The sequence below is a fragment of the Mchenga conophoros genome, linkage group LG10, assembly GCF_057382185.1.
Source record: "Mchenga conophoros isolate Kocher_MC1m ecotype Shallow Benthic linkage group LG10, M_conophoros_male_GT1.1, whole genome shotgun sequence".
NCBI lineage: Eukaryota > Metazoa > Chordata > Actinopteri > Cichliformes > Cichlidae > Mchenga > Mchenga conophoros.
The window spans coordinates 25,752,714-25,779,819 of NC_140535.1; the positions used below are offsets into that span (position 1 = coordinate 25,752,714).

The following is a 27,106-nucleotide window of genomic DNA, read 5'->3' on the forward strand; positions in this document are numbered from 1 at the left end:
CAGGACACTGCGGCGTGCAGCCCGGATCTCAGCTGACCCTTCTCACCCTGGACACAGTCTGTTTGACCTGCTCCCCTCAGGCAGGAGGCTCCGGTCCATTCGCACCAGAACCTCTCGCCACAAGAACAGTTTCTTCCCCTCTGCTGTTGGACACATGAACAATAACCACATGATTGTCCCCGCCACTAACATATGACCCTACGCTGTGTAACTGCATCATTTCATGTTTGGCACTGATCACCACATGCACTCATGTATATATCTTTCTACGTAGCACTCTTAATTCTTATTCTCATGTATATATCTCATGTATATCTCATGCACATATCTTTCTTTCTACATAGCACTTTAATTCTTATTGTTTGCACTGAAGCACCGCAGCAAATTCCTAATGTTGTAAACCTCAACATCTGGCAATAAACCCATTCTGATTTCTGATTTCTGATTTCTTACAGATAAATGGGGGAAAATCCTTTCAGTAGAACTTATGTATAACACTTTAAAAAAATGTTTTGAAGTGGAGGAAGACTTCAAAGAAATCTGCTATCATCTGGGTGGGTTCTTCTGCAATAGCAAAAATATTCCTAAATTAATATGCAGGGCACATTATTATGCATTTAATGGTATTAAGGCGTAACCAAGGAAGTCATTATCAAGCAGGGGTGAGGTGGGTATTGAGGCTTGGCTCGTAGCTAGCGCCTCAGGGCTGTATGTCCTAACATACACACTCCTGCTGTACGTACACACACGCATGCTCAGCAGTAGAGCTGGGCGATAGAACGATAACGATATGTATCGCGATATAACTTTTACTCGATAGAGAAATTAAGCTATCGCGATAGACCTCGCCGCTCTTGTCCTCAAGGTCAGCCGATCCAAATTCAGTAGCGCAGAGCTGAACCAATCACAGCCGCAGCGTCACGTCGCGTGACTTGCTACTTACTGCACAAGTGCCAAGCCGCACGTGTGTTTGTTTGGGAAGCAGCCAGCGCATAATGGAGGAAATGAGTGTGCCGACTAGAAAAATCAACCGAGCGTGACCGAAGAGAAAACCGATGATGGTTCCAATGCCGGAGAGATTGTCGAACGGAAGAGCCATAGAAGTTCCGTAGTGTGAAGGTATTTCGGCTATTTCAAGTCTGACAAAAAACAGAGTAGCGTGCACTGTAAATTGTGCCGAAAACAAGTCTGGAAATACAATAAACTGGTGCATGCGTCACACTGTGCGCCGCGTTATTGTTTCGGTGAAATGAATTTCTACAATACTGTTACTGTTAATTCTACTCTCTGCAGTGTTTAAATGCTTACATATACACACAGTTACTGTCCCTCCACGCATACGACTCGGTTCTGCTTCTATGCCCCAGCTTTGTTTACTTTTTCCCACCGAGGCTTCTAGACTTCTGATTGGCCAACATTTCTGCACGGTTAGGAATCTAGCGCCACCTGCTGCTTTGGCATGTTCATAGCAGCGTTTTCCTTCATTTCTGCCTTTATGTGTGGACGGGATTATTTTTTAAAACGAAAAGGGAAAATCTCCGTTTTCAAAAATACCCGTGTACGTGTGGACGTAGCCTCAGTCTCTGACTGGAAGCGCTAATTCGTCATTCGGCTTTTGTCAGACTAAAGTAACTGTTAAAACTGTTTGAAAAGCTAAGCTATACAACAAGGAGAGATTGAGAATTTCCTTTTAGTTCTCAGTTTATTTGATATTGACAAAAGTTAGTCAGTTTTGTCTGTTCTTCTGTAAAACAAACTAAGATTTATTTTTAGAATTAATATTTTGTTTCTAAGTGGAATTGACAATTTAGTCTGTTTCATTTGTTCTATTTTGAAACTTAAACGCTTTAGCGGCTGCCTTTTGTGTAGTTTGCAATATTTGCCTTTATTTATCTGAAAAAGTCTCATGTTCCTTAAGTACATCTACCCTGTTGAACTTATTATGGGAAATAAATATTTAAAAACAAGCTGCTGATTATTTCACATTTTACTTGTGAGCAACGGCACATTTAAATCTTACAAATATAGTTATTTGGCTTATATCGTGATAGATATCGTTATCGCCTGAAATGAAAAAAACATATCGTGATATGAAAAAATCTCATATCGCCCAGCTCTACTCAGCAGCATGACAGCAGTGCTTACTGCAGCAGTTTGTTGTGCTCACTAACCCAGTTAACTGTGATTTGAAGTCAATACAGTTCCACTTTCTCACTGCTGTGATCTAGGCTTTTCCATGTCTGCTGTCCGCTCACTGTCTCTCAGTAAATGGAGGTTTCAACTCTCCCTGTAAATGGCTTTCCAGGTCAAGCCCTCTGTCCATCACAATTTTCCTCTCAGACGGAGATAACTGTGTTTCTCCTCAGGGGAGATTGTGAATGCCAGGTTTTGACCCATGAGTATTTTAAGCACAGTTAATCAACCAGTGATAGCCAAACTGGCAAACATGCAACTGGTGGGTCTACTTTTTTTTTTTTTTTTTTTTTTTTTTTTTTAACCAAAATGTAAAATATATATCATATTTAATAGATGGGTGTTGCAGAACTGGGCAACTCTTATCTGAAGGTCATTTGGCTGGAGGATGTATTCTGCCAGGTTCGTCTGTCTGATGTTGCTAAAACCACCCTGAGAGAATTCAACATGATTTGATGACATCATATTATGGATCAAATGTAGGTACCCGATTTAAGCCCTTGGATTGCCCCAGGTTAGGCAGGGGTCTCCTAAAAACCTTGAGACATTTCCAGATGTCAGGCATTCACACAGTAAGCAGTAGAGGAAGCAGATTGTATTATATTTATTTCAGACATTACTGGTGACAAGTTATTCAATGGTTTTTACTGCAATAATTCAGAACGTGCATGGGACAAAGCTTGCAGACAGGGATTCAACCTGATACAGTTTATCACATAACCTCTCGTCTCAGAACTTCTGCCCCCCCTCTTGTTTCAGCCTTCCTCTGCTGGTCTTTTCCTTTTGTCTGGCTCCCCTTCTCTCCCTCCCTCCCTCTCTCCTTTTGCTCGCTTTCTCTCTCCTCTTCCATCTCTTTCACCCAGACCTTCCTTCCTTCCTTCCTGTGATAGACCGAGCTAACAACACATCAGCAGTGTTTTGGCCCATCGCATTAAAGCCTCCCCATTCCCCAGTGTTGTTCCGTGCTTCCGCTGGCTCCCACTGCTTGACTCAATTTACCGGCACACACCAGAGACTACAGTATTCTTTCAAAAGAACTATACTCCTTCCGCTTTTGGTCTTTGTCTCTGTTGTGTTGTTACTATGATGATTCAGCACTGTCTGTTAATCTGCTCACAAAACTGTAATGTTCAGTCTGCTCAGATTTACAGTGTCGTCACTATTTGATGTAACATAAACACCTTTCAGTGTTCATCGTGCGATTTTTACATTGTAAAATATCATAATATCTGCATTTATTTTGGAGAGGATTTACTTTAAGATGCATGCATAAAAGTTTTGCTTCACAGAACATCGCTGACTGGAGAGAAAAAAACAGGAGTGAGACAAAACAGTGCATTCGTTTTTTGTTCTCTGTTGACCTGTTAAATTATTACTGTAGATTAGATTGGGGCTTTGAAGCTGTCCCGGTTTTTTTGTGTGTGAGTATCCTCACTGAACTGCAGCTGTGTTTTAGCTTTGCCCTGAGGTGGCAGTGAGCTATCATTTTACACTGTTTTTGTGTGGCCTAATGTTTAGTGGAGAAATTTAGAGATGCTTGTACACAAAGTCCTTGTCGAAGCATTCATGCTGCCAGGAATTGTCTTGGTACTGGCGACTACCAATGACTCAGGAGCCATTTGGGATTTAGGCCAACAAGACCAACCAAACGATTGGGATAAAACCTTTTTTTCATTTAATGTCACGTGGACATAAAATCTGCAGTCAAACCTGATAAAATGAGTAAAAAGCTGCCTTTCTTCCACTGTATGTCTTTTGTTAAAGGGGAGTTTTTCCTTCCCACTGTCACCATAGGGGGACCTCTGGTTGTTGGGGTATTATTGTAGGGCCTTTACCTACGCTATATAAATACAATAGAATTGAAAGGAACAGAATTCAACTGAGTGTGGAAATGTTGCTGAAAATAAGCTTTAGGCATTTTCCCCCTGTACTTCTACTTCTACTAATAAAGTTGTACAACATTACAGGTTTATTCAAAGCGTCAGTCCAAACATCATCAACATCTCTGCTCATTTTGCTAACCCACCCGGAGCAGCAAGCAAATTCCATGCTAATTGATGTTTTGGATAAAAGGAAGTCAGGAAGTGCAATAAGTACACTTATGTGCATTTTTTTTTACTATTTACAAGCCTGTATGTCTGTCAGAATACAGCTGAAATCTTACTCACCTCTGCCGTTGCATAACTCTTCCATAGATTTCTATTCAGGGTTCTGAATAGAAGTATATCTATATCTATGTGTATCTAACCAGAAAACTGTGTCCTGACCCACAGAAGCTGCTCCTACACACACACACACACACACACACACACACACACTTAATGTTTTGTCAGCTGGTCTGATGGAGTTCTATTTTTAGGCTGTGGTAAGATATATCTGGGTGTCTCAGTGCTGTCATGTGCAAACACAAGTATTACGCCTGTCTGTTTGGTTGCAGAGCGTCAGTTTGACGGACAGCGTTTGGCGTAGTTCAAGTGGCTTCCGTCAAATCACAGCACTAGATGTGATTTACACCATTTATACTCACTCTAAACAATGAGCTAATCTTTTAAAAAGCTTTCGATTCTCAAGCACCGTCCCTGCAGTTTGCAGTTTACACAGACTTGTTCTTTAATACACTGTAAATCGTTTGAAAGTACAGTACAAACTTTTTTGTCACTAGATCGCACGTGCCACGTCATAGTCTGCGGAAATAGTTTTTAACTCTCGTGTATGTGGAAATGTGAGATAATCCTCAGTAATGGTTTCATTTACATCATTTCCAGGACCTGCATACCATCTACTGCCACCTGTACCACATGGATGTTCTCTCACACCTTAGAGAACACCAGCTAAGGTGAGCCACTTCCATTTTACCTCCAAACTTAAATAAATAACATCAAGTTTCACTCAACGCTGACAGGTGAGGAGCCAGTCCCAGTTTCAGAATATAACATTACCTTAATAGTAGGCTTTAGCCCTACGTTTTACGTCAGTTGCATTGAATTGTTAAAACAGGTTTTTACACATTGTTTCTGCAAATGTCTTTTTTTTTTTTTTTTTTTTCCCAAGATGGGTTTTCCCCATCCTGGCCACCTTTCATACCAACTTCAAGTCAAGCTTCCTTTACTGATACCAAACAAGCTTAAATGTTTTTCTTGCTAGTTTGATACAGGTTAAGCAGGAAGTGCATTGAAAAGTGATTCTGATTCCTCAACTCCTTAACCTAATTCACGATGGTCCTTTGAAGAGGAAGACATCCACGAACCCACACGATCGGCCCATGTAATTTAAAAGGCTCTAGATCTTTGTTAATTGACAGAAATTGAGCAGTTGATCCTGATAAATGTCTGTTATGCTAAAGTAAAAGAAAATCCCAAACTTAAAAAAAAAAGATTAAAAATAATTTCATTTCCCTTCTAGGGATTTTAGGTTGACTGTGGTTAAAACCACTTTCTGGGGCAGCTTGTAAGTGTGTGAGTTTCAGGGACATGCAGAGACTCACATAGCCATCTAAGAGACTATCCAGTTTTCAAGATAAGGCATATGTGACTTGAATGTATAAACACCAAGTTTCACTGACCAGGTGCAGAGTTGTGCTTTAGAGAAGCGGGTCACCTTAACATTTTACGCTGGCAGCCAGTAGTAATTGTGCTGGAAATCTGGGAACTTGTTGCTGCCTGAGAAATACGTGTGGATGCAACGATGGATTGGAAGAGCCAGAAAAGTCTAAGCTGAGGTTTTAAATTGAGAAAATGTTTACACCTGTTTCTTTCTCTCTCAGGTCGATGTGCACGTCTGCCAGGTATGAAAAACATGAGGCTAACCACATCCTGTTCTAGTAAGTACATATTCTCGCTCTTATCAGGAAATGCTGTTGTTTACCTCTCCATCTTTGCTCTCACGTGACTATCAAGAGCTATGATCTGCTGAGTTCATGCACTCTTCTATGTGATTGTCTTCTACTGTGTTTCACATTTATAGAATACTTAACATTTACACTTCATGGCTACTCAGAAAAAGGTTTTTCAGTGTAAAGATGCTGGTAGTGGTAGGCAGTGTTTGCACATCTCAGTTTCAAGGTTTTGGTTCAACTGCTGAAAACCACTGGCCTAGAATAACAGTTCCTTTAAACAGGTGCACTGGGGCCCATTAGCACAGCACATAAACATTATATGACGAAAAGCTAAATGCTTCTCCTCCTTTTTTCTAGTTTTTTATTATCCAGATTTAAAACACCAATCGCCGACAGCCTGCCCTCTTTCATTTTTTTTTAAACATTTTTTATTTCCTGTCATGGCGTTGTGTAGAAATAAATACTGCAGTGGTTGAGGCTGATGGTTAATACAACTTGAGCATCATATACAAGGTGGATTTATGGGAAAGCTGGAGAAGTAGGAGGAGAGAAAACAAATGAGATGAACAAGAGGCTCGTGAAAGCAGAGGTAACAGGATGATTAAATGAGGACAGAGTTCACAGCGTAATGAACAGAGGTGATGAGAAGAGGAGGGAGTAGCAAAGAGTAAACAAAAAGCTTTAAGGAGTTATATTAAAATTTGAGGAGTGCATGCCGAGAAGGCAAGAAAACAAGAGGTAAATATGCTAAGAAGGAGGAAGGGATAGCAATGTCAAGAGGGAAGGGAGATGACAAATGAATTGAAGGCAGGAGTGAATGAGTGCAAAGCAGGAGAGGAATGTAGAGGAAGTGTGAAAGATGGAGGGAGGACAGAGACAAATGAAAGGATGAGGGCTAACCTTCACCTGTTATTAATGTATTTTCATGCTCACCGGAATCACATTAAGCACCCTGTGGTTTCATTTAGCACCAAATAAATACACAAAACACTCTCTCTCTGATACACTCCATTGCCTCTCTACCAGAGGCTTGTCGTAAGTGCCTTAACCCAGACCATGTCCAATTAGTCTTCTGTTACTTACACACACACACACACACACACGCGCGCGCGCGCGCTAAAAAGGCTGCAGATGAAAGCAATCAAGGTCTCTGCAATGAAGCCGCAATAAAAGTTACTAATGCTACCCTCACCCAACAATGCAAAAATGAATCTCCTGTCTGCTTTTTAAACATAATTATTTTTAGGATACCTGCTTTCTTGTGCCACGCTTAATGAAAATTGATTGAAAAATACCAAAAGCATCAAATGAACAACCTGCGGAGGAATGGATATGATGCAGATGAGATTAGGGCTGCACCAAATGATTCTTTTTGTCCAATTTGCCGATTGTCTCTCGAATTAAATCAACGGGGCCAGAAAATTATTAAAAATGCTCGAGGTTTCTTCAGGGGACAAAACTCAATTTACCATGAAATAAAGCAAACAATATGAACCACTGTTGTTTTCTAAGCTTCTGTGTCACACTCTCTCCTTGTTTTTTTTTTTTGTACCGCATTGGCCATTCATGCTTCCTCTGTAGTACAAAGAGATCCGCTCCAGTTACACAAAATGCATCAAATGTACCAGATCTCCCCAAGCTTGTGTTGGGGAAATAGTGAGGCTCATGAAGACTATGAGCTGCACAAAGATAAAAAGAAAATCCATAATAATTTTCTGGCCCTGTGCGGATTCAAGTGAAAGTTGAATCCAAGGCTGTTCAGAAAGACTAATGCAACAGTTACAGTAGGGGAAACGGTGGCATGGCCAGAATTATTGCAAACGTGTTCAATTAACTTGCAGTCTTGTTGCTTTTGAAATGGTTGCTTCAGAGACAGGGAGCAGGTCTCTGATAGCCAATTGCTGTCTTCAAAGTGGCTTTGAAGACAACAAGATGGCCCTAAAACTGCAACAAGACAGAGTTATTGTGTTATCAATATAACATTGAATGGAGTCAAGTTGGCAATTGCATGCAGTCTGTTTCTGATAATATGAGAACATGAGAATTGCCTTCTAACCTCATATATATGAATCAGAGCCATAATGATTTGCTGTAGGGTGGGAATTTCACTGCAAAATTGCTTGCCAACCTTGACTTTTGCATATTAATATAAGTAGAATACAATCAGTTGGCAATCAGTTGGCAACCAGTTGCGTCGAGTGTCCAATTGCAAACACACACATTGCAGATGTGCAATTATTATTTTTTTGATACTTTCTTTTTATTGTTTTTCTTTAAACATTATAAAGGGGGGGGGGGGGTGTAGTAACAACAAAAAAGAACTTAAAAATAAAAGTAATAAAAATAAAAAAAAAGAAAGAAAAATTATCACTGACTGACCCACAATAGCTACAATGTGTTGGCAGTCTGTCTGCATTTAGAAATTAAGCAGCATTTATTTGCAAACTTCAGCAACCTGTCTGAAACTGATTGTAGCCAGTCAAGTCTGATCACAGTTGTTTGGAGACAAGTTGCCTTCCACCAGGGGATGTGTGTAATCTGCTTAAAACTGAAAGTGATCACACATTGGTTGGTGTTGCTCATATCTAAATTTGCTTGATTCAGACAGAAGCTGACATGATAAGTTTGGCTAATTAATGCTGAAAACCTGACTGCATGCATTTGTACCAAGGTGCTTTACAGTGAACACATGATCCATGCTCTTATTATGTAAACAAATTTTGGGCCACAGAGTAGGACATTTAAAAATTATTTTATCATTGAGGTTTGTTTGTTTTTTTTTTTCAGTCTAGCCAGCCTGCAATTTTTATCTAACCATTTTTTTTTGTTAAGCTGAGTTTTCTGTATAAATTACTTTTTTATAGCAGTTTTCTTTTTTGAATATAAACTCCAGCTTATTAATTTTCCATAGTCACCACTTGCAGATGAAAAATGTCTAATTAAAATGTTATAAATAAATATAATCAAAGACATTTGCAGAAATTCTTGTTTTAAATGTATATTGTACATCAGACTGTCGTGTGTTTTATGTTTTTATAATTCTTCACTCAGTGGGGCATCTTTTCATCTGCACTCTTCAAACAGTGCTTTCTCTCTCTCTGTTTTTTTCTACTCTCTTCTTTCATATTCACACCCACAGGCACAGATACTGTGTTTTATCCCCTGACTCCCCTCTTCATCTATGACTGCATCTACGCTTGCTGCTGACACGAGCACCCCGTTATTGCGGAGTTAATTAGTCTTGTGTTTGGCGTTATTGGATATCATATATACAGTGTGCGTGGAACAGCATGGAAAGTCACACAGCACATATTTGAGATGTGTTTATTTTTAGGTGAAATAACTCTATATTGCAGCTTTTGTAAATGGCAGACACGATTGTCAGACTTGCCAGTCCTGATGTTAATGGATTATCTCCATCTCACAGCCATGCCACATTATTATGATTCTATAACACTTGACTTCCTAAGAATACATTGATGCTAATGCACAATTCAGCGTTTAGCATTCAAAGTGCAACTGTGCTTTATATGCTCTCACTCTTGAGTTCTGTAGACAACACTCCTGCAGTTTTCAAAGCCTTGCGGGGGGAAAAGTTCCTCAAGTGTCATGACTTCAAATTTTTTATTTTTAGCCATAAATATACAAGTTGTCTTAGCTCACCCTTTCATAAAAATTAGCAAAACTGTACAAGCTTGTGCAGGACAGCCTTGGTTCTTCACTGTTTAGCCAACATGACTGATGACTTGTCATATGATGTCTACATTAGAATTATTCCCCATTGAAATAGCTTTTATACTTTTTTTGAAGAGGCAAATCTCCAAAATTAGAGATCTCAAATTAAAAGTCTACCTCTTTTTTTTTTTCAATTTTTTTTTTTAAAGCTTCTCCTTTCTATAGGATACATATGAAGTTTATATTTTTGTCCTACTCTCTATGCTATTTAAATGCTTTCTGTGATGTCTTATAACAACCCCAGTGAAGGCCACAAGCTGAAACAGGTCATTCAAATTCTACAAGTATTGCCGGAGGTTTAAAAACCTTCAGACTTTATGCTCTTCTGGCACAACTCCGTGAAGTACTTCATGTACTGAACGAGCCTCTGCCCTTAACTGAAGAACTTAGAAAACCAAAGTAAAAACCAAAAACTGCCAAGCCCATTTGAAGAGTCCAGGGAAAACCAATCCACTTACCTTCAAAACGCACCAATTTAATTAATTTGTATTCGTGAATGTAACAAAAGCTCTGAAATGATGTTGAAGGTTCACATGGTGTACACGTCAGCCTTCAATACTAAACCATTTCCACTGGGTTTGACACGTGCTCTTTCTCTCTCTTGCAGCCCAGACACCATTGCTACCTGTTGGTACATCCTGCTCTCAGGATCGGTCTTCGTCAAGGAGCACATGTACCTGGCAAGGTGCTGGTATGTATCACTCACAGAAGAGAAAAACAATATGATGGGGTGAGACAAGGTGACGACCAGTCTAGAGGAGATAAGGTGGGATTAGATATTACACATCCGCACTCCATATGACTGCCGCCAAGATGTCTGTATATATGCGCCTCCATCTTTACGCTAGAAAATGGAAATGGCAGAGCTGTGATTTATGAAAAGATGGCGCCTACTGATATGTAAAGGAATCGTTTGTGTATATGTGCACACACAAAGACACATACTTGTATATCGTGCTTGTAATTCTATGTTAAACAACACAGAGCAGATTCCTTTTTCCAAGCCCCCTGCTCATGCAGTTACAGCTCTGTAGATGCTAATATGTTTTTTCTGTTTTATCTGTGGAATGGTTGTTGTGTTGTCGTGCCCGGACACAAGGATTTCTGATTTTCCACTCGGATATCTATCAATATTGTACAGTTCTAAATTGCTGCTCTTTGGCAGGGAGTTGCTCATGTGTGTAACACATATTATAGTAATGTACATCCATAATGGGCATTATGTGAAATCAAATGGGAAAGTGCTGAAAAATCATTTTGAGTCTATTCTGACCTAAGTACAGAGCCAAATATAAGAAAGAAAGCTTGCCGGTAGTCCGTCAGTGAGAGATTAGGTTTTATATCTGGGCGGAGATTCATCAGTAACATTTGTGATTTAATAAGGCCATATCATATAAAAATGTCAAGTCCTCCTCGTCTTTAGAGCAGCCAAACTGCCAAAATAAATTGCAGTTCTTTACACAGAGCCGTTGCACCTGTTTAAACACTGGAACTGATGGTAATAGAAAAAGCTGTGACAGCAGTTGCTGGAGGCCGAGCCTTCGCTCCATGTTTACCTTTCCCTCTGCTGTTATAGTTGGACTGAAACAGAAGCAACACATGCCAGAAATGAAAAGGAGAGGACAGAAATATCTAACCCCTCCAAAAAACCCAAAACAAAACAAAAAAAGTTCAACTTTTGGTTGATTGCTTTATCTCTTAGACTAGGCTAAACATACTCACAATCACAGCACTTAAATGGGATCATACATTCATATGTTTCTTGCACCTCTGGCATCAGTCTGTAGTTTTCCAAGCAATTCCCTGTAGTTTTAATGATTATTTACGATGTGAGAACATTTCAGAGTTGGATGAAAACTGTAAGGATTCCACTCAAAAGCCCATCTTCCATCCTCTGACCATTTCTGCCGTCACCAAAAAAATAAAAAATAAGAAATGGATGTGACAAGTAAGGCTGGGCGATACGGCCTAAAATCCATATCACGGTATAATTTGAAGCACGTGCGGTAACGATATATATCGCGATATATTCTTTTCTTCTGTATAACGTATTTTACACACTATAAGGCACACTTAAAATCCTTTAATTTTCTCAAGCATCGACAGTGTGCCTTATGTATGAATTCTGACCTCGAACCGATTTTATGTGGTACACTGCGCATAGAAATCTGTCAAAAAATGTTTTAGTACCACTAGAGCTGGGCGATATGAGATTTTTTCATATCACGATATGTTTTTTTCATTTCAGGCGATAACGATATCTATCACGATATAAGCCAAATAACTATATTTGTAAGATTTAAATGTGCCGTTGCTCACAAGTAAAATGTGAAATAATCAGCAGCTTGTTTTTAAATATTTATTTCCCATAATAAGTTCAACAGGGTAGATGTACTTAAGGAACATGAGACTTTTTCAGATAAATAAAGGCAAATATTGCAAACTACACAAAAGGCAGCCGCTAAAGCGTTTAAGTTTCAAAATAGAACAAATGAAACAGACTAAATTGTCAATTCCACTTAGAAACAAAATATTAATTCTAAAAATAAATCTTAGTTTGTTTTACAGAAGAACAGACAAAACTGACTAACTTTTGTCAATATCAAATAAACTGAGAACTAAAAGGAAATTCTCAATCTCTCCTTGTTGTATAGCTGAGCTTTTCAAACAGTTTTAACAGTTACTTTAGTCTGACAAAAGCCGAATGACGAATTAGCGCTTCCAGTCAGAGACTGAGGCTACGTCCACACGTACACGGGTATTTTTGAAAACGGAGATTTTCCATTTTCGTTTTAAAAAATAATCCCGTCCACACATAAAGGCAGAAATGAAGGAAAACGCTGCTATGAACATGCCAAAGCAGCAGGTGGAGCTAGATTCCTAACCATGCAGAAATACTGGCCAATCAGAAGTCTAGAAGCCTCGGTGGGAAAAAGTAAACAAAGCTGGGGCATAGAAGCAGAACCGAGTCGTATGTGTGGACGGACAGTAACTGTGTGTATATGTAAGCATTTAAACACTGCAGAGAGTAGAATTAACAGTAACAGTATTGTAGAAATTCATTTCACCGAAACAATAACGTGGCACAGTGTGACGCATGCACCAGTTTATTGTATTTCCAGACTTGCTTTCGGCACAATTTACAGTGCACGCTACTCTATTTTTGTCAGACTTGAAATAGCCGAAATACCTTCACACTACGGAACTTCTATGGCTCTTCCATTTGACAATCTCTCCGGCATTGGAACCATCATCTGTTTTCTCTTCGGTCACGCTCGGTTGATTTTTCTAGTCGGCACACTCATTTCCTCCATTACGCGCTGGCTCCATTACCCGCTGGCTGCTTCCCAAACAAACACACGTGCGGCTTGGCACTTGTGCTGTACGTAACAAGTCACGCGACGTGACGCTGCGGCCGTGACGCTGCGGCTCTGCGCTACTTAATTTGGATTGGCTGACCTTTTTTTTTTTTTTTTTTTTTGAGGACAAGAGCGGCGAGATCTATCGCGATAGCTTAATTTCTCTATCGAGTAAAAGTTATATCGCGATACATATCGTTATCGTTCTATCGCCCAGCTCTAAGTACCACTTTGGTAAGCTATGAAGGCGCATCGCTTGATGGATTGCCAGAGCATTACGGCTGCCGTAGTCAGGAGCCTCACGCAGTGTTGCCAACTCCTCAGTAAGAAAAATGACTATTGGCTGACCGAAAAGTCGCTAGAAGTCGCTAACTGACATCATCGCCTAATTTGCATAATAGGTCATGCTAATGTAATTGTAACCTACGTTGTTGGAGAGAGAAATAACATTGAAGAACATGGAAGAGAAAGTGAGTTAAAAATGTCCATTGAGATCGAATGCCTGCTTAAGGTATTTCTGCATTGGCTTCAACCCAAAACGCTAGGTCCATGTTTTATACTGGGTATTGCGCCACCGTGCTGATGAAATAAAAGCATCAAAAATAAGTTAACAGCTATGGCAGAGAACCTTAATATGCACGTGAGCCAAAGTCAGACACAAAAACGTGATTAAAAATTAATGGTAAAAAACCACGGCAGCACGGTGGCACGGTGGTTAGCACTGTTGCCGCACAGCAAGAAGGTCCTGAGTTCAATTCCACCATCAGGCCGGGGTCTTTCTGTGTGGAGTTTGCATGTTCTCCCCGTGTTTGCGTGGGTTCTCTCCGGGTACTCCGGCTTCCTCCCACCGTCCAAAGACATGCAGCTTGTGGGGATAGGTTAATTGGATAAGCCAAATTGCCACTAGGTGTGAATGTGAGTGTGAATGGTTGTCTGTCCCTATGTGTTAGCCCTGCGAATGGATGGATGGATGGTAAAAAACCCTCTATTTGTATGGCGCTTTTCTAGTCCCTAAGCGCTTGACATATCCAGTCATCCACCCATTCACACACACATTCACACACTGGTGATGGCAAGCTACATTATAGCCACAGCCACCCTGGGCCCCACTGACAGAGGCGAGGCTGCCGGACATTGGCGCCACCGGGCCCTCTGACCACCACCAGTAGGCAACGGGTGAAGTGTCTTGCCCAAGGACACAACGACAGAGACTGTCCAAGCCGGGGCTCGAACCGTCAACCTTCCGATTATAAGGCGAACTCCCAACTCTCGAGCCACGATCGCCCATTAGGAAATGAAATTACTAAACCACACAGCTGGTTTCAGAAAAGTCCTGTTAACAAATATTAAAATGCTTACAGATCATTTTTCCGTCAAGTAAATGTTGCAGCCTTTGCATGACATAAGTTAAAAAAAAATAGCTATCACTAGCTCCAGCAACTTTTGTTGGCTGACTGTTACTCAGAGTGTTGGCATAGTAAGCAGAACTGAAACCTCAATTCAACAGTTAGTGCAGTTTCTAGTTCTTTTAATTGTAACACAAAGCGCCAAGTGACCAACTGTGACAGAGAGAATTGTTGGACTAGTATCAATAACGTGTGTGTGTGTGTGTGTGTGTTTGTTTGTGTGTGTGTGTGTGTGTGTGTGTCCTTCCATTGTGGCCCAGTTGATAACATAGTGAAGGGTAGGATCGGGGGTAGGTTGGTTGACTGGAAAGGACTGGAGGGTGTGTCTGTGTGTTGGAGTATGAGCAGCAGCAGCAGGGGGCTTGGAAGGGGTCACTGAGAGAGCTAATAGGGTGTGTGTGTGTGTGTGTGTAAGAGTGAGAGGGTGTGTGTGTGTGTGTGTGTGTGTGTGTGTGTGTGTGTGTGTGTGTGTGTGTGGGTGGGTGTAGGAGAGCAAAGAATGCGGAACCCCTGGCAGAGCAGTGGATGGCCATGTGTTCCTGAGCAGCCTGCCTGCCTGGAGCCCAAAAGCACATCCAGGCAGGAAATGAGCAGACTACACACACGTGCACACACACGTGCACACACACGCGCGCGCACACACACTGACAAATAGAAACCTCACTGGAGCCAGCGGACAGACAGACAGAAGTGAACAGAGAGAGAACACTTCTCCTTTAGTTTAACTAAAAGCCTCTTCTGCTTTCTTTCTGAGGAAACTTCTCACTAGTTCACACTCTGGAGTACAAAACAAACACACTTGGATGTAATCCTGGATTATCTAAATAATGAACCTTTCTCCCCTCTTCATTGCGGATAATATGTTGGATAATATTTCACATACAAGGAATCCAAAGGAGTGGACCCCCTGTGTTCCTGATCCTGGTTAGTAATGTTAAAGCTTTTTGTTATACACTTGCTGTAAGGCGACGGGGATTTCGGGGTAATTCTGGAGTTTTTTTTTTTCTTTTTCAAAACTCCCTCGCTATTTCTTTACGCATTCTTCAGCCCAGCACGCTTCATTTCCTGCCTGCCTGCCATAGTTTAACCAGCTGGACAACCAGGCTCTCCCTAGGGCACTGTGGCTTAGCACTGCTCTAAAAAACACACTACTGAGTCCTGTGTGTTTTCATACATATCTACAATGGCTTTTTTAAAGACAGGCAGTCCTCTATTCTCACATTGCCAACACCTTTAAACAAGTATGTTGACTAAAATAGAATATGTAGTGCTTTTTTTTTTTTTTTTTTATACCTTTGAAAAAAGCAGAAAATTCAGTTTGTTACTAAACTCGTCATATATAAAACTAAAGATACGGAGCAAAGATTGTCCCCATTCAAAAGTGAAACATCCAAGTAAAATATTCAAAATTATTGGTGAGATTATTACAAAATTTCCTATTTTTCTTGTACTTCTTCTCCTTGAGTTCAAAGAAAACTGCTCACTTCTCTATGTTTTCTGGAACATTGCTGTCCTAGGAGGAAGTGAAAAGTACAACAACATCACACGCAGCAGAGGGATGAATGAATGTTAGTTTTGTCGTTCCCTAAGATGTGGAGGAAAAAAAAGTCAATCGCTGCATTGGAGTTGAGCAGTAGCTGTTAATGGTGCTTATTTAATTGTAATTTTTAAAATCTGATATGGATACATTTGAGGTCACCCGTTTAACTGATTGCTGATTTCCACATGAATGTGTTGTGATGTTTCTGAATGACCCACTGGATCATTACTTGGAGTACTTGGAGTCTGTCTTTTGGTGTGCTGGTGGTCTCGCTGCTGGCCAGCTCCTCAGTCTTCTTTGATTATGAGTCAGAGCTGTCAGTGTTGGCCAACCAAGCACTAAAAATGAGAAGAAAACCAGTCGGGGAGACTGAGAAGTAGATGTCTAAGTATGGTGAACTGTGTCTTTACTGCTTGTCATTATTACCATGGAAACTTGGGTGCCAAATGGGCACGGACCTCTGTTGGGGTTTAATTAACGCATTTCTTTCAGACTTTATCAAATTGCGCACTTGGAGGTTGTTCAGAATAACATAGCTTGTTGGTTTGGAAGTTTGTGGAAACTTTTCTGGATTCATTTTCACACCTGGCAAAGTTGTATGTGAGACTGCAAAAGTATTAATCAGTCGAATTGGATAATCAGCGGGCCTCTGCCAGCTATGGGTCTATTTAATCTCAGAGCCCAGTGACTGAATAGCACAGGTAGCTCACAGTGAGCGAATGTGCGTCATGTCCTGCCCTTCCTACCCTCCGTATATGCCGTACCCAGGCACCAACTTTTGTCTAAGCAAGAACATTTCCACTAGTGAGAATACACGTAACATGGAAAGACTTGTTGCTTTTGTCCTGCAATCATTTTTTGAATACCTGCATACTTTGGAGGGAGCGGATCATTTTTGGCATTCTTCGGAGGCAATAATACCGCGTGAAAAAATGCAGCAGGTCAAGCCTGGCACATCCTACATTGTCATCAAACACAGATTTGAATCTTGTCAGAATTCTCTGCATTACACAACAACTTGAGCTTGATTTATCATTCTGTGTTGAATCTTCTCAAAGCTTGTGATGTAGACTACGTGACTGGCCGACGCCAGCATGGAGGAAATGATGGTACACAACATGCCAATCAGTCATTGCAGACTGCGCAAGTGCAGCATGTAGTTAATCGTCTCATCATCTCAAACCGCAACTTTAACGTGGGCTCAAAAGGTAGAGCGCATCGTTGACCAATCGGGAGGTCACTGGTTCAGTCCTGTTCTCCTCGAGTCTGTGTGTCAGTGTCCTTTGACAAGATGCTGAACCAACCTTCTCCTGATGCATCCATGAACATGTGAGTGTGTGCATGGTAGGTTAGAGCGCTGTAAATATACTTGAAGTGTTCACTAAAACTAAAAGAGAGCTATTTGCTATTTAGTTAATATTGTTTTTGCACTATTGAGAATGTTGTCGGTTTTTCCACGCTTCAGACAATAGACACCTCAAGGTGTGTGTGTGTGTGTGTGTGTGTGGTCAGTTCCTATACCAGCTGTCATGGTTTATTGCCCAGGGCACTGCAGCTGTCACTGAACCTGTTCTCAGCTCTGCCGACAACTTGTTTTTGCTGGAAAAGGAGGGGAGAGAAATCATCACCTGCTGAAATCCAGCAAAGGCACAGCCTCAGTAGTTCGAAGGGACGAGATTTCCCTTCCAAAAAGGTGAAAGAGATGATGGGGATTAAAGTCGATTTATTGTAGAAGTACTCCCCACTTACTAACGCGAGAGGAATTTATTGTTTAAAGCTTTTGTGAAAAACCAGTGCCTCGCAGACATAATACATTTCCAGCCTTTAAAATACCATACAGGTTGGTTGTACTAATGGTGATTTCTTTAACAAAGTGCATAAGCATTTGGTGCCTGTGGATAAATGGATGAATGGATGGATGGAGCATTGAAGCCTGTTGTGATAAATTGAGGCAGATAAGGGTTTGTGCTGTGTGTAGTATTATCTTTAGAACAGCATACATCATACATTAATGCAGCATACATTATTGATGCTTCTGCTCCGTAATTGCAGGAATGCATCTGAAAGCTAATTTCCTGTCATGACATCATGAGTCAATGTCAGTCTGATATATTTTATGGAGATCTGAATGAGATCCATCTGTTCACACCTCTAAAATCAATAGGCTACACCACAATTCTATTTTTGTTAATATAGAGATTATTATTGTTACAAGAAATTTACATAAATTTCATAAAAATGAAATAAATGCATAAAAATGTCGTTTTTAATGCATCTAAAAGGTTATATTTGGGAATTTGGAATCATCTTGCACTTCCTCTACTTGGACAGTGCTGTACACGTTTTCTTATAACCGCTGCATTACTTAAGCCATAATAGCCAAGAAATTTTCACTTGTTAAAAACTAGTTGTTTAGTTTAGACCTCAGTCTAAATTTGCTTTGGTTGCTAGCAGGTTGCCGTGATCTCCCATAGTTTATTTTAGATGCCAACTTGTTTGCAAACACTCACCAACTGCTTGCTGAGGAGAACAATGAAAAGTGAGACTTAAAGCAGACTCAAACTATTCGCTTTCAAAGTAAAAGTTGCACCCTTTGAAATGTATTGGTTGTAGCGGTAAGACAGTTTTTATTTTGGAGGCGAATCTTCTCCCTTTCTCCTTTGGTTTGCACTTGTTCAGGTTTCACCACAGTTCAGCGTCTTCAGTGCAAACCATCAGCTTCTATTCATACAGACATAAGAGTAACTACCCAAGAATTAGAGTGCAGCGAGACCTTAACTACCGCAGCCCCACACACACTAGCATTGTGTGGATAAATGTTTGGCGCAGCAGTGTTTGTCAGCATGTTTTGGGCTTTTACCTTGTAAGACTGAAGGCTAATGTTTGGCCATAGTGTGGTTTTAGAAGGCTGTCTAATTTCCTGTGTGAGGCACAGATTCACACCAAATAACAACAGAGCGTTATCACATTTCAGTTCAGTCAGGGCAGCAGCATCATTTGGTGGGTACAAATATGTGCGCCCACACATAACCTCGGTAACTCGCTTACAGTTGACTCAAGTTTGTTTGGCTCTTGTGCTCTTTGTGGAAATGCAGTAAGATCAAAACCGAAGAAAAAATATTGAGCAAGCGAACACAAACACATAAAGCACATACAGTATAATGCTGTGGATGTGAAGGGCTGAAATCTTTTCTCCTTTAGCATCAAACTGCAGCTCTCCTGTATTTCTCTGGACAACCTGTCTCTCTGCCCTGTGCGCACCCGCCCACACACAGTGAGGAGACAGGCTTGGCAGGCTTTGTGTAGCGCTGACAGGGACCAGGCGTCTCGCCTCAGTGGAGTGCGGAGAGATCCTGTCAGAGTCAGACTGACCTCCAGGCTAAGGGCTCTGAACAAACTCCCTGCCCAGCTGACTGCATTCCTCATTGGGAACAATTGAGTTTATACTCTGCTGGGAGACACTCTATGGATAGACAGTGATTTTGATCATTTGTGTTTGTTTGCTTATTCCCTTGTGCGTTGTCGGTTTTTGTTTTTCTAATAAAATCAGATCAGAACATCTAAAGAAACAATACAGACTTGCAGATGTGAAAAAAAGAACAGTCTGTGGTGTGAAACAATTTGGGGAATGTAAACTGGACCCAGTGGTCAGGCCCATGTGTTGCGTGGCATTGATGGATGAGGGCAAACCCTCTGCAGCTGTAGAAATGCTTTCTGCATCAGATTTGTGCCTCTTACCTGTGGAGAGGCACGAAACGGCTCAAAATCACGAGAGATGAACAAGAAAGTTTTCTATTATTAATTGATCCAAATCCAGTAAACAAAGATGCAATGTGCACCTTTTCAAGGCATGCTTTGAACTTTAAAGCCCTTCTCCAACTGTCAGCACTATATAAATGGTATTAAAATGAGAAAATCAATAGAACTGATAATGGGTTTTACTGTCCCCAGACTCACCTGAACAGAGCACTTTATGAAAACAAGAAGTGCCTCATATTTTCTAGGCTTAGTGAATAATTTAGTTTTCTATAGAAAACCTAATGTAATGCTTTTGTGCTACCAAAAGAAAAAAGTGGCCTGAGTGTATGCGACAGGTACGTGCCAAATAAATCCACACACCACTATTTTGGCCTTTTTCAGCTGCTAAGAGAGAGGTTTCCATGGAAGTGGCGGCTTCCTTCATCTTTTGTGGCTGTAGGTTTGTTTCCTCCCTCAGTGTTAGGCACTAAAGGTTTGGCTTCCACTAATATATCCTGGAAAAATCTGTTTATTAGAAGAAAAGCGTGATTTAAAAAAAAGTTTCTATCATTAGAACGCATTACAAAGACAGACTTTTATGTGAGGCCTAAATTCAGAGTGTTGTTTGTGTCAGTAAGAAGCTGTTATTTAAGATGTGACTAGATGAAAGTTTTCTTTTTTCTTTTTTTTTGACTTAGAGGAAGCAAAGACCGGCAGTAAAAGGAGTGAAGGAAATGATGAAAGGGAATACAGAATGAGATGAGGAGAGAAGGGAGGAAAACGGCAAAAGCAAAAAAATATATAGAAAAGAGAGAGACGGAAAAGATGGATTTGCCTTTGGAAAGGAAGCAAATGAATAAAAACAGGAAGAGCAATATGAAGTTAAAGGGAATTATTTACAAGTGGTATAATATGGATGCAGGAAAAAAGAAAACACGGAGTCATTGGAAGGGTGAAGATGATCAGAAGGGAAAGGGGGTGGAGGTGAAGCACAAAGAGAGATGTATTAAGGAAACAAGAAGGATATGAGCGAGGAAAGCAAAAAGCTGCAAACCAGATGGGCGCCACCGTGTGACAGTGTGAGAATGAAATCGGAGAAGAGTGAAAGTTTGTTCTCTCCCAGCTCAGCACGCTTCCATGATTAAAACCAGCCTCTTCCCCCCGATCCTCAAACAATGCTGAGGCACCACTTTTAGCATGAAGACGTGTTTTCAGTGCAGCGTGTTCTCAGGATTAAGCTCACACACTACTCACACACTTACAGAGCATATGTGCCAACAGGAAGCTTTCAGCAGCCATGTGATCATAATGATGAATCCATTTAATCATCAATTCAGTCTAGACGTCAGCAAGAAGATGCATCAGCTGCACGTAGAATGTAAATGGCGGCTGACATGTTACAATGTTATAACATCAAAGTCAAGTAGAGTTTATTTGTAACAAAGGTTTCATTGTACCAAACACATCCTTAGTCATCTCCATGGAGAAGAAAAGGCCAAACTCACCCACGTGGTCTCGCCACAGCATCAGCTGCTCCACTCCTGCTTGTCAGTGGACAAAATGACCCAGCTGACTGCAGAGAGACTCACACTGTGCAAAAGCTGTTTACTTATAACGGTGTGGTTGGCCTGATCCAGATTGATCTTCTGCATTTAGCTCTTCTTTTTTTTTTTCCTAATTGACAGAGAAGCACAAAAGTTCTGCGTCCATTATAAGAGATGTAAGCAGTCTGTATGCTTTTTCATTAACATACACTGTGTTTACACTTGTCCTGTGTGGTCAGATCACTCAGTACAAGTGTAAACAACCACCAAGATCCGAAGTAATTTGATCGGTGTAACCACTCTGCAATGTGGCCTGGGACAAATTTGGCCTGATATAACAGAAAAAATACCATCAATGCACGATGTGCTGGTACTTTTCTAAGAAGCGTAAACAGAGTCTTATTTATTTCTTTTTAGTCTCTCTGTACCTTTAAATGTATAACACAAATGCTTATTTAGCGACTTTCTCTTTTCTATCAGCGGTTGAACTTTTGCCACAAACCACTGACACAACTGAACTGCTAAAACCCATCTCACAGAGTAGTGAGACTAGCTTTTACATTTTCCTTCTAACTGCAGTTGAAAGACCTAGTGGCATGCCAGATTGGGAAGCTGTTACTTCCTCAAGTCAAGGACTTTGAGTATCTCAGGGTCTTATTAAAGAGTTGGGGGAGAACGGAGTAGGAGATTGACAGACAGACTGGTTGGTGCCGCATCTGTTGTGACGCTGAAGATTTACTGGTCAATGTACGTTCCTACACCCACCTATAAACACGAGGTGTGGTTGTATAAGCGGTGGATGTGATGTCCACCTGGGGAGAAACCTCAGGGCAGATACGGGACATGCTTGAGAGATTATGTCTCTGCTGCACACACAGACCAAACCCAGATAAAATGGATGGATCAAACTGGAAATCTGTTTTTCAAAGCTTGCGTAGCTGCTGACAAAAACCCACTGGGGTAGAGCTTAATGTTTTCTATTATTATGCTGTCATTATAACTAATTTTAGCTCTTCTACCACACGCAGTGAAGTGAGATGCAAAAGAGTGTCACCAAAGGCGCCCCATCAGTGGGGTTGCCAGCTAGCGTCTACTGAGAAACTGTCATTACACATAAAATTACACAAAGCTGTGACTGCCCTTCAAAACTGCATTGGAAGTTGTTTTTATTTAATGTCCAGAGCTGATACTAACTGAGAAAAATGCTTCAAAATTATGTATAAAGAATATTCACACATGGATTGGGAAGGGATTAATCAGATATCAATAAAATGGTGAAATTATTATATATATATATATATTTTTTTTAAAAAATCATCTTTTGCAACAAAGAAAATTTGCTTTTTCTTTAAACATGTGAAAACTGTAAAATTGGTCACTGCCTTAAGCTATAATTTGACATTCGATCTCTCACACTATTTCCTTTTACATCTCATGTTGGCCACAGCTATTTCTGGCACACTTGAGTTTATCTGGTTTGAAGTATGTGTGAGGTGCACACATTGTCACTGCACATTCTTCTGCCTGCTTGTTTCTGTGACGTGTGCAATTTTATTTGTGTATAAAAGTTGTATTAGATTGATCTAAGGTCAGAGCAAAGCTTAACCACAAACCGAGTCTAGCACAAAATTGCTGTTGTAAATTCATCGGCCTGTATTCCCGGTACTGTGTCTGTGGTCGGGCAGATATGATCGACTGCGTCTGTTTCTACTGTCTCTCATGATATTCGTGTCATCTCTGCAGTGTGTTTATTTCTGTTTTAACACTCACTTTTTGTGTGTCGCTGCCCTTTCTCCACAGTTTTGGCAAGCAGCTGGGAGGTAGACGAGGCTGTGAATGCATCACTTTGGAGCCATCAGAAATGATTGTGGTGAGTAGAGACACCGTCTCTTGTTCTCCCTCTCTGTTTTAGACTCGGTCTGTCTTTTGTCCCTCTCCCAAGCCCTTTTATCCTCCCATGCACTCTCCCATCTCTGGGCTTTGATAATATTTCTATTTTTCTATCTTTATTTGATGTCTGCAGTACCTTTTCCCCCTCCCTCCATTGTCATTGTCCTGATCACCCTTTTCATCTTCTTTTTGCCCATTTCTGTTCTTTCTTCTCTGTTCTCTGCATTTTCTTATAGCATAAGCATTATCTACATCTTCAGTATTATAAAGGACCATATTTTTAATTGATATTACATCTAGAAGGTTATACGCTCTCTGTTCAGACTCGGCTTCAAAACGGATTGGACAGCGCTTAACAGTGCAAATCGATACTGAGACAAGCATCCTGCAAAAGCAACCCAAGAGATTGTCAAGACAAAGAGATACTCAAGTATCCGAGGCTGTGTTAAAAAGATTTCTTATATTTAAAACGATGTAAGTTTGTCCAGTTAATTTTGGTTTACCCAGCACTCTATCGCATGGTAACACCAGGATCCATGCTGTTTACTTCACCTGTCTGTGGTTTTAATTTAGTGTCTTTCAATATCACAAAGACTTCATTCAGGTCAAGTTTGCCATAACATTTAGTATATAAGAATGTTGTTTTTGTTTGCCTCCACAAGGTCGCGTACAAATTTCTGTCCTCTTCCTACCTAATAGTTCTTCCTGCTCTCATTTTCCTCTTTTGCCTGAGCTTTGTCTGAGGGACTAGAAGGATACGATGGGATGAGATAAGCTGCAAAGTTTTATACAAAAAGAGGACAGGTAACACCAGTTCCACTGATGCTATTGAATAGGAAATAAAGAAATAAACTAAATAAATTTAACCCCAGATAACCCCCAGATAATCTGGTTGTTTTGGTGCACAGTGCTCTGTAGCAGAGTTGGAACAGGTTGTCTCCAGGGTGCGATGGGTCAGCAGTTATGATACCTGTCTATTTCCTGATTTACAGTTACCGAATAGAGGGCAATTGAGCACTCTTGTTCTTTTGCAGTCTGTCCATTTTAGTCTGTTCTTGTCCTTTTTGGTGTTTGATCCAAACCATACAGTGGTGGATGTGCAGAGAACACACTGGATTATTTCAGACTAGAAATCAGTTGATTTAAGTAAGTAGCAAATGATTATCAAGCCAGTTAAGCTAATGCTAACGCACATCTATGCTTTGATTGTGTGTGGTGTTTCTAAAGAAGGAACATGTAAAAACTGGTGGATGTTGTAAATTAAATAATGGTGCAAAACAAAGCTTTAGCCAGCCTGTAGTTTAGCTAACTAGCCCTTCAGCAACTACAATATAGAAGTTAAAGTACCTGTTGTGTTTTGCAGAGATAAAGAACAGGACAATTATGCAAGAGTAACAAAGTAGCAACTTGGGCTACTGTGTTTTTTTTCTTCTTCCCCCCATTGTTGCCCTTTCTCGGCTTCACCCAGTGGCTCTCATCTCCTCGGCTCTTTTAAGATTGGTGGGAAGGGTGTTATCATATGACAAAAAAAAGCTTTCAGCACTCACATGTTCTTTGTGGCTTTTGGAAACCCTGCCCCAATAGTCTCAGGGACATCAGAACTTTCCTGGAAATGTTCTGCAGTGGAAAAAAAACATGACAATAGTAAGGTGCTCTTTCAGCAAGGCACCTAATCTTGAACTACACCCATGGGCCCATTCAGAGGCGATTGCTATGGTAACAGAGAGCAGCGATACTGACAGTCTTCCAGGTATGATTGTGTGATAGTTTGTGAATATGAAGTGCGGCATTGGGAAGAAGAGCCTGTGAATTTAGTCCACTCATTTGCCCGGGGCACGAGAGATACATTTAAATTCAATTTAATTGTGAAAAGAAGAGTGTGTGGCTGAGGGAATAAAATTGGTTTGAATTAAACTGGCCTTTGAATTAAATCACTGAATTAAACAGTTCACTGTGTGTGTCACACACAGTGAGTGAAGAGAGGTGGGTGAGGGTTAGAAAGAGACCAAATGAACCAGCTTATCAGAACCTTAGAAAGGACACAAGTTTTCTTGCTTCTTTGTATATGACTGTTTTTAAGTTACAAACAGCACTGCCTTGGAAAAGAAACTCTGAAGCAAGGCTGAATGATAATATGGAAACTATGGTGTGCTATATAGACAAAAGAATCTGGCCTTACTTCTTAACCTTTGAATTTAGGTTTGTTTAGTCAAGCGCATAGCCACGCAGTCTGCCTTTACAAACATTTGTGAATCGATGAGCTCGCTGAATTCCAGCTTGGTACTTTAATAGCATGCCAGATTCCTTCTCTCCTAGATATTCCATGATAAACTGTAAGTGGAAGCTTTTAGGAACCACAGGAACTCAGCCATGAAGTGTCAGACCACATGAAGTCACAGAGTGGGGTCATTTCACTTGATAACTGTAGAGTTCCAACCTTCCTCTGACATTAACATCAGCACAAGAAACTGTGTGCTGTGAGCTTCGTGACATGGGTTTCCAACGCTAAAGAGCTTCTATAGGTTTAATTTATTGGTGGCCCAAGAAATAACGTATGTCTGTATGCCAATTCAAAGAGCAATAAAAAAACAAGACCATCTTAGAGTGGTTGATAAATACTATCTGGAAAGCATTGTTCAAAAGGACCCCAGTAAGTTCAAACTAAAGAATTATTGAATAACCACTTTTTTGTATTGAAAATACAAAGAAATGCTAATCGAAACACACACTTTTATGCACACATGGGTAAATACACAAAGGGCAGAGAGACTGCGGTCCAGTCACACTGCATTGCAGCCAATCGGCTAATTAGGACCATGGGAATAGTAGAGGGAATATTATCTGTAGCTTTCGTCATGACTCTGGTCACAGGATGACAGGGACTGACATTCAAAGACTGACAGGGTGGGGTTGTTTGTGTGTGTGTTCGTGTCTGGTTGGGGGAATAGATGAAATTAAAAAGAAGCACGCAGCGGGAAAAAGAGAGTAAGGAATGAAAAAGTGGAGAAAAAAAATAGCCGATGATGCATGCTGCCAGGCAAATGATCAGATAGACGGAGTGGAATGTAAACCGGGAGATGAGTCGACGTGAAGTTAGTCACACAGGCATATTAAAATGTTTAGAGGAAGCGGGAAACTTAATATAGAAGTGAGTGTCGGTCAGAAACATAACTGGTGGTCATGGGACAGAATGGGTTATAATCAGTCGAGGAGACAGAGAGCCATGTGTATTACAGGCTCACAGGATGAATGTGAAAGTGTAACCTTCCCCTCCAGAATTTTTTGTGTGTAACCTTCAGGCTGTCTGTCTCATGAGCCTCGTTAAAATGAGGCGAGATGACATTTTTCACCGTGAGAAGGGGCACATTGATACCAATCCAGGCTCCTTTTACAACCGTTATTTGGTATTTTATTGCTGAACTATCCTTCACGCAGTTGTTTTAGAGACCATGACAGCTAAACTACCCACAACCCAGTTTTTACTCGGTATATTAGAGCAGAACTCCCTGAGACAAGGTTTTTCTTCTGTGTGTTACAACCCAGAGCAGCTGTTGAGTCTCTTTTCTACTGACAGAAAATCTTTGGGTCAAGCTTCACTTTCTTTCTATATTAGTTGTTTTTTCTTATTGTTTTACCTTCATAGATTTTATTCTATGCGACTACATGAAGGCACAAACGGCAGTCGCTTAAGGCTGTTCTTTAACTCTCTTCTACTTTTCTCAGCACAGAAGCTGTAGTCATCCCCACCACTCTTTGCGGCTGATCATGGGTCTGTATTAAGAACAGTGACTGACACATAACTGACCTGAAGAGGGAAAAAGACACACACAGTGGTCACATACAAAGACGCCATTTGTGGTGTACAT

General features: G+C 40.7%; 1 protein-coding gene across 2 annotated transcripts in view; it reads left to right on the top strand.

Moving 5' to 3' along the window:
- The window catches only part of rapgef6 (Rap guanine nucleotide exchange factor (GEF) 6), a 144,109-nt gene that overhangs the window by 33,341 nt on the left and 83,662 nt on the right, over positions 1–27,106 (top strand). The window contains exons 2-5 of one of the 2 annotated variants that reach the window (XM_085289581.1): positions 4,959–5,029; positions 5,957–6,013; positions 10,371–10,454; positions 23,151–23,220. In XM_085289581.1, the coding sequence (XP_085145707.1) occupies positions 4,959–5,029; positions 5,957–6,013; positions 10,371–10,454; positions 23,151–23,220 (282 nt within the window). Of the gene's footprint in view, positions 1–4,958; positions 5,030–5,956; positions 6,014–10,370; positions 10,455–15,207; positions 15,453–23,150; positions 23,221–27,106 lie in introns of those variants that run through there. The other variant, XM_085289582.1, reaches the window with a different exon arrangement.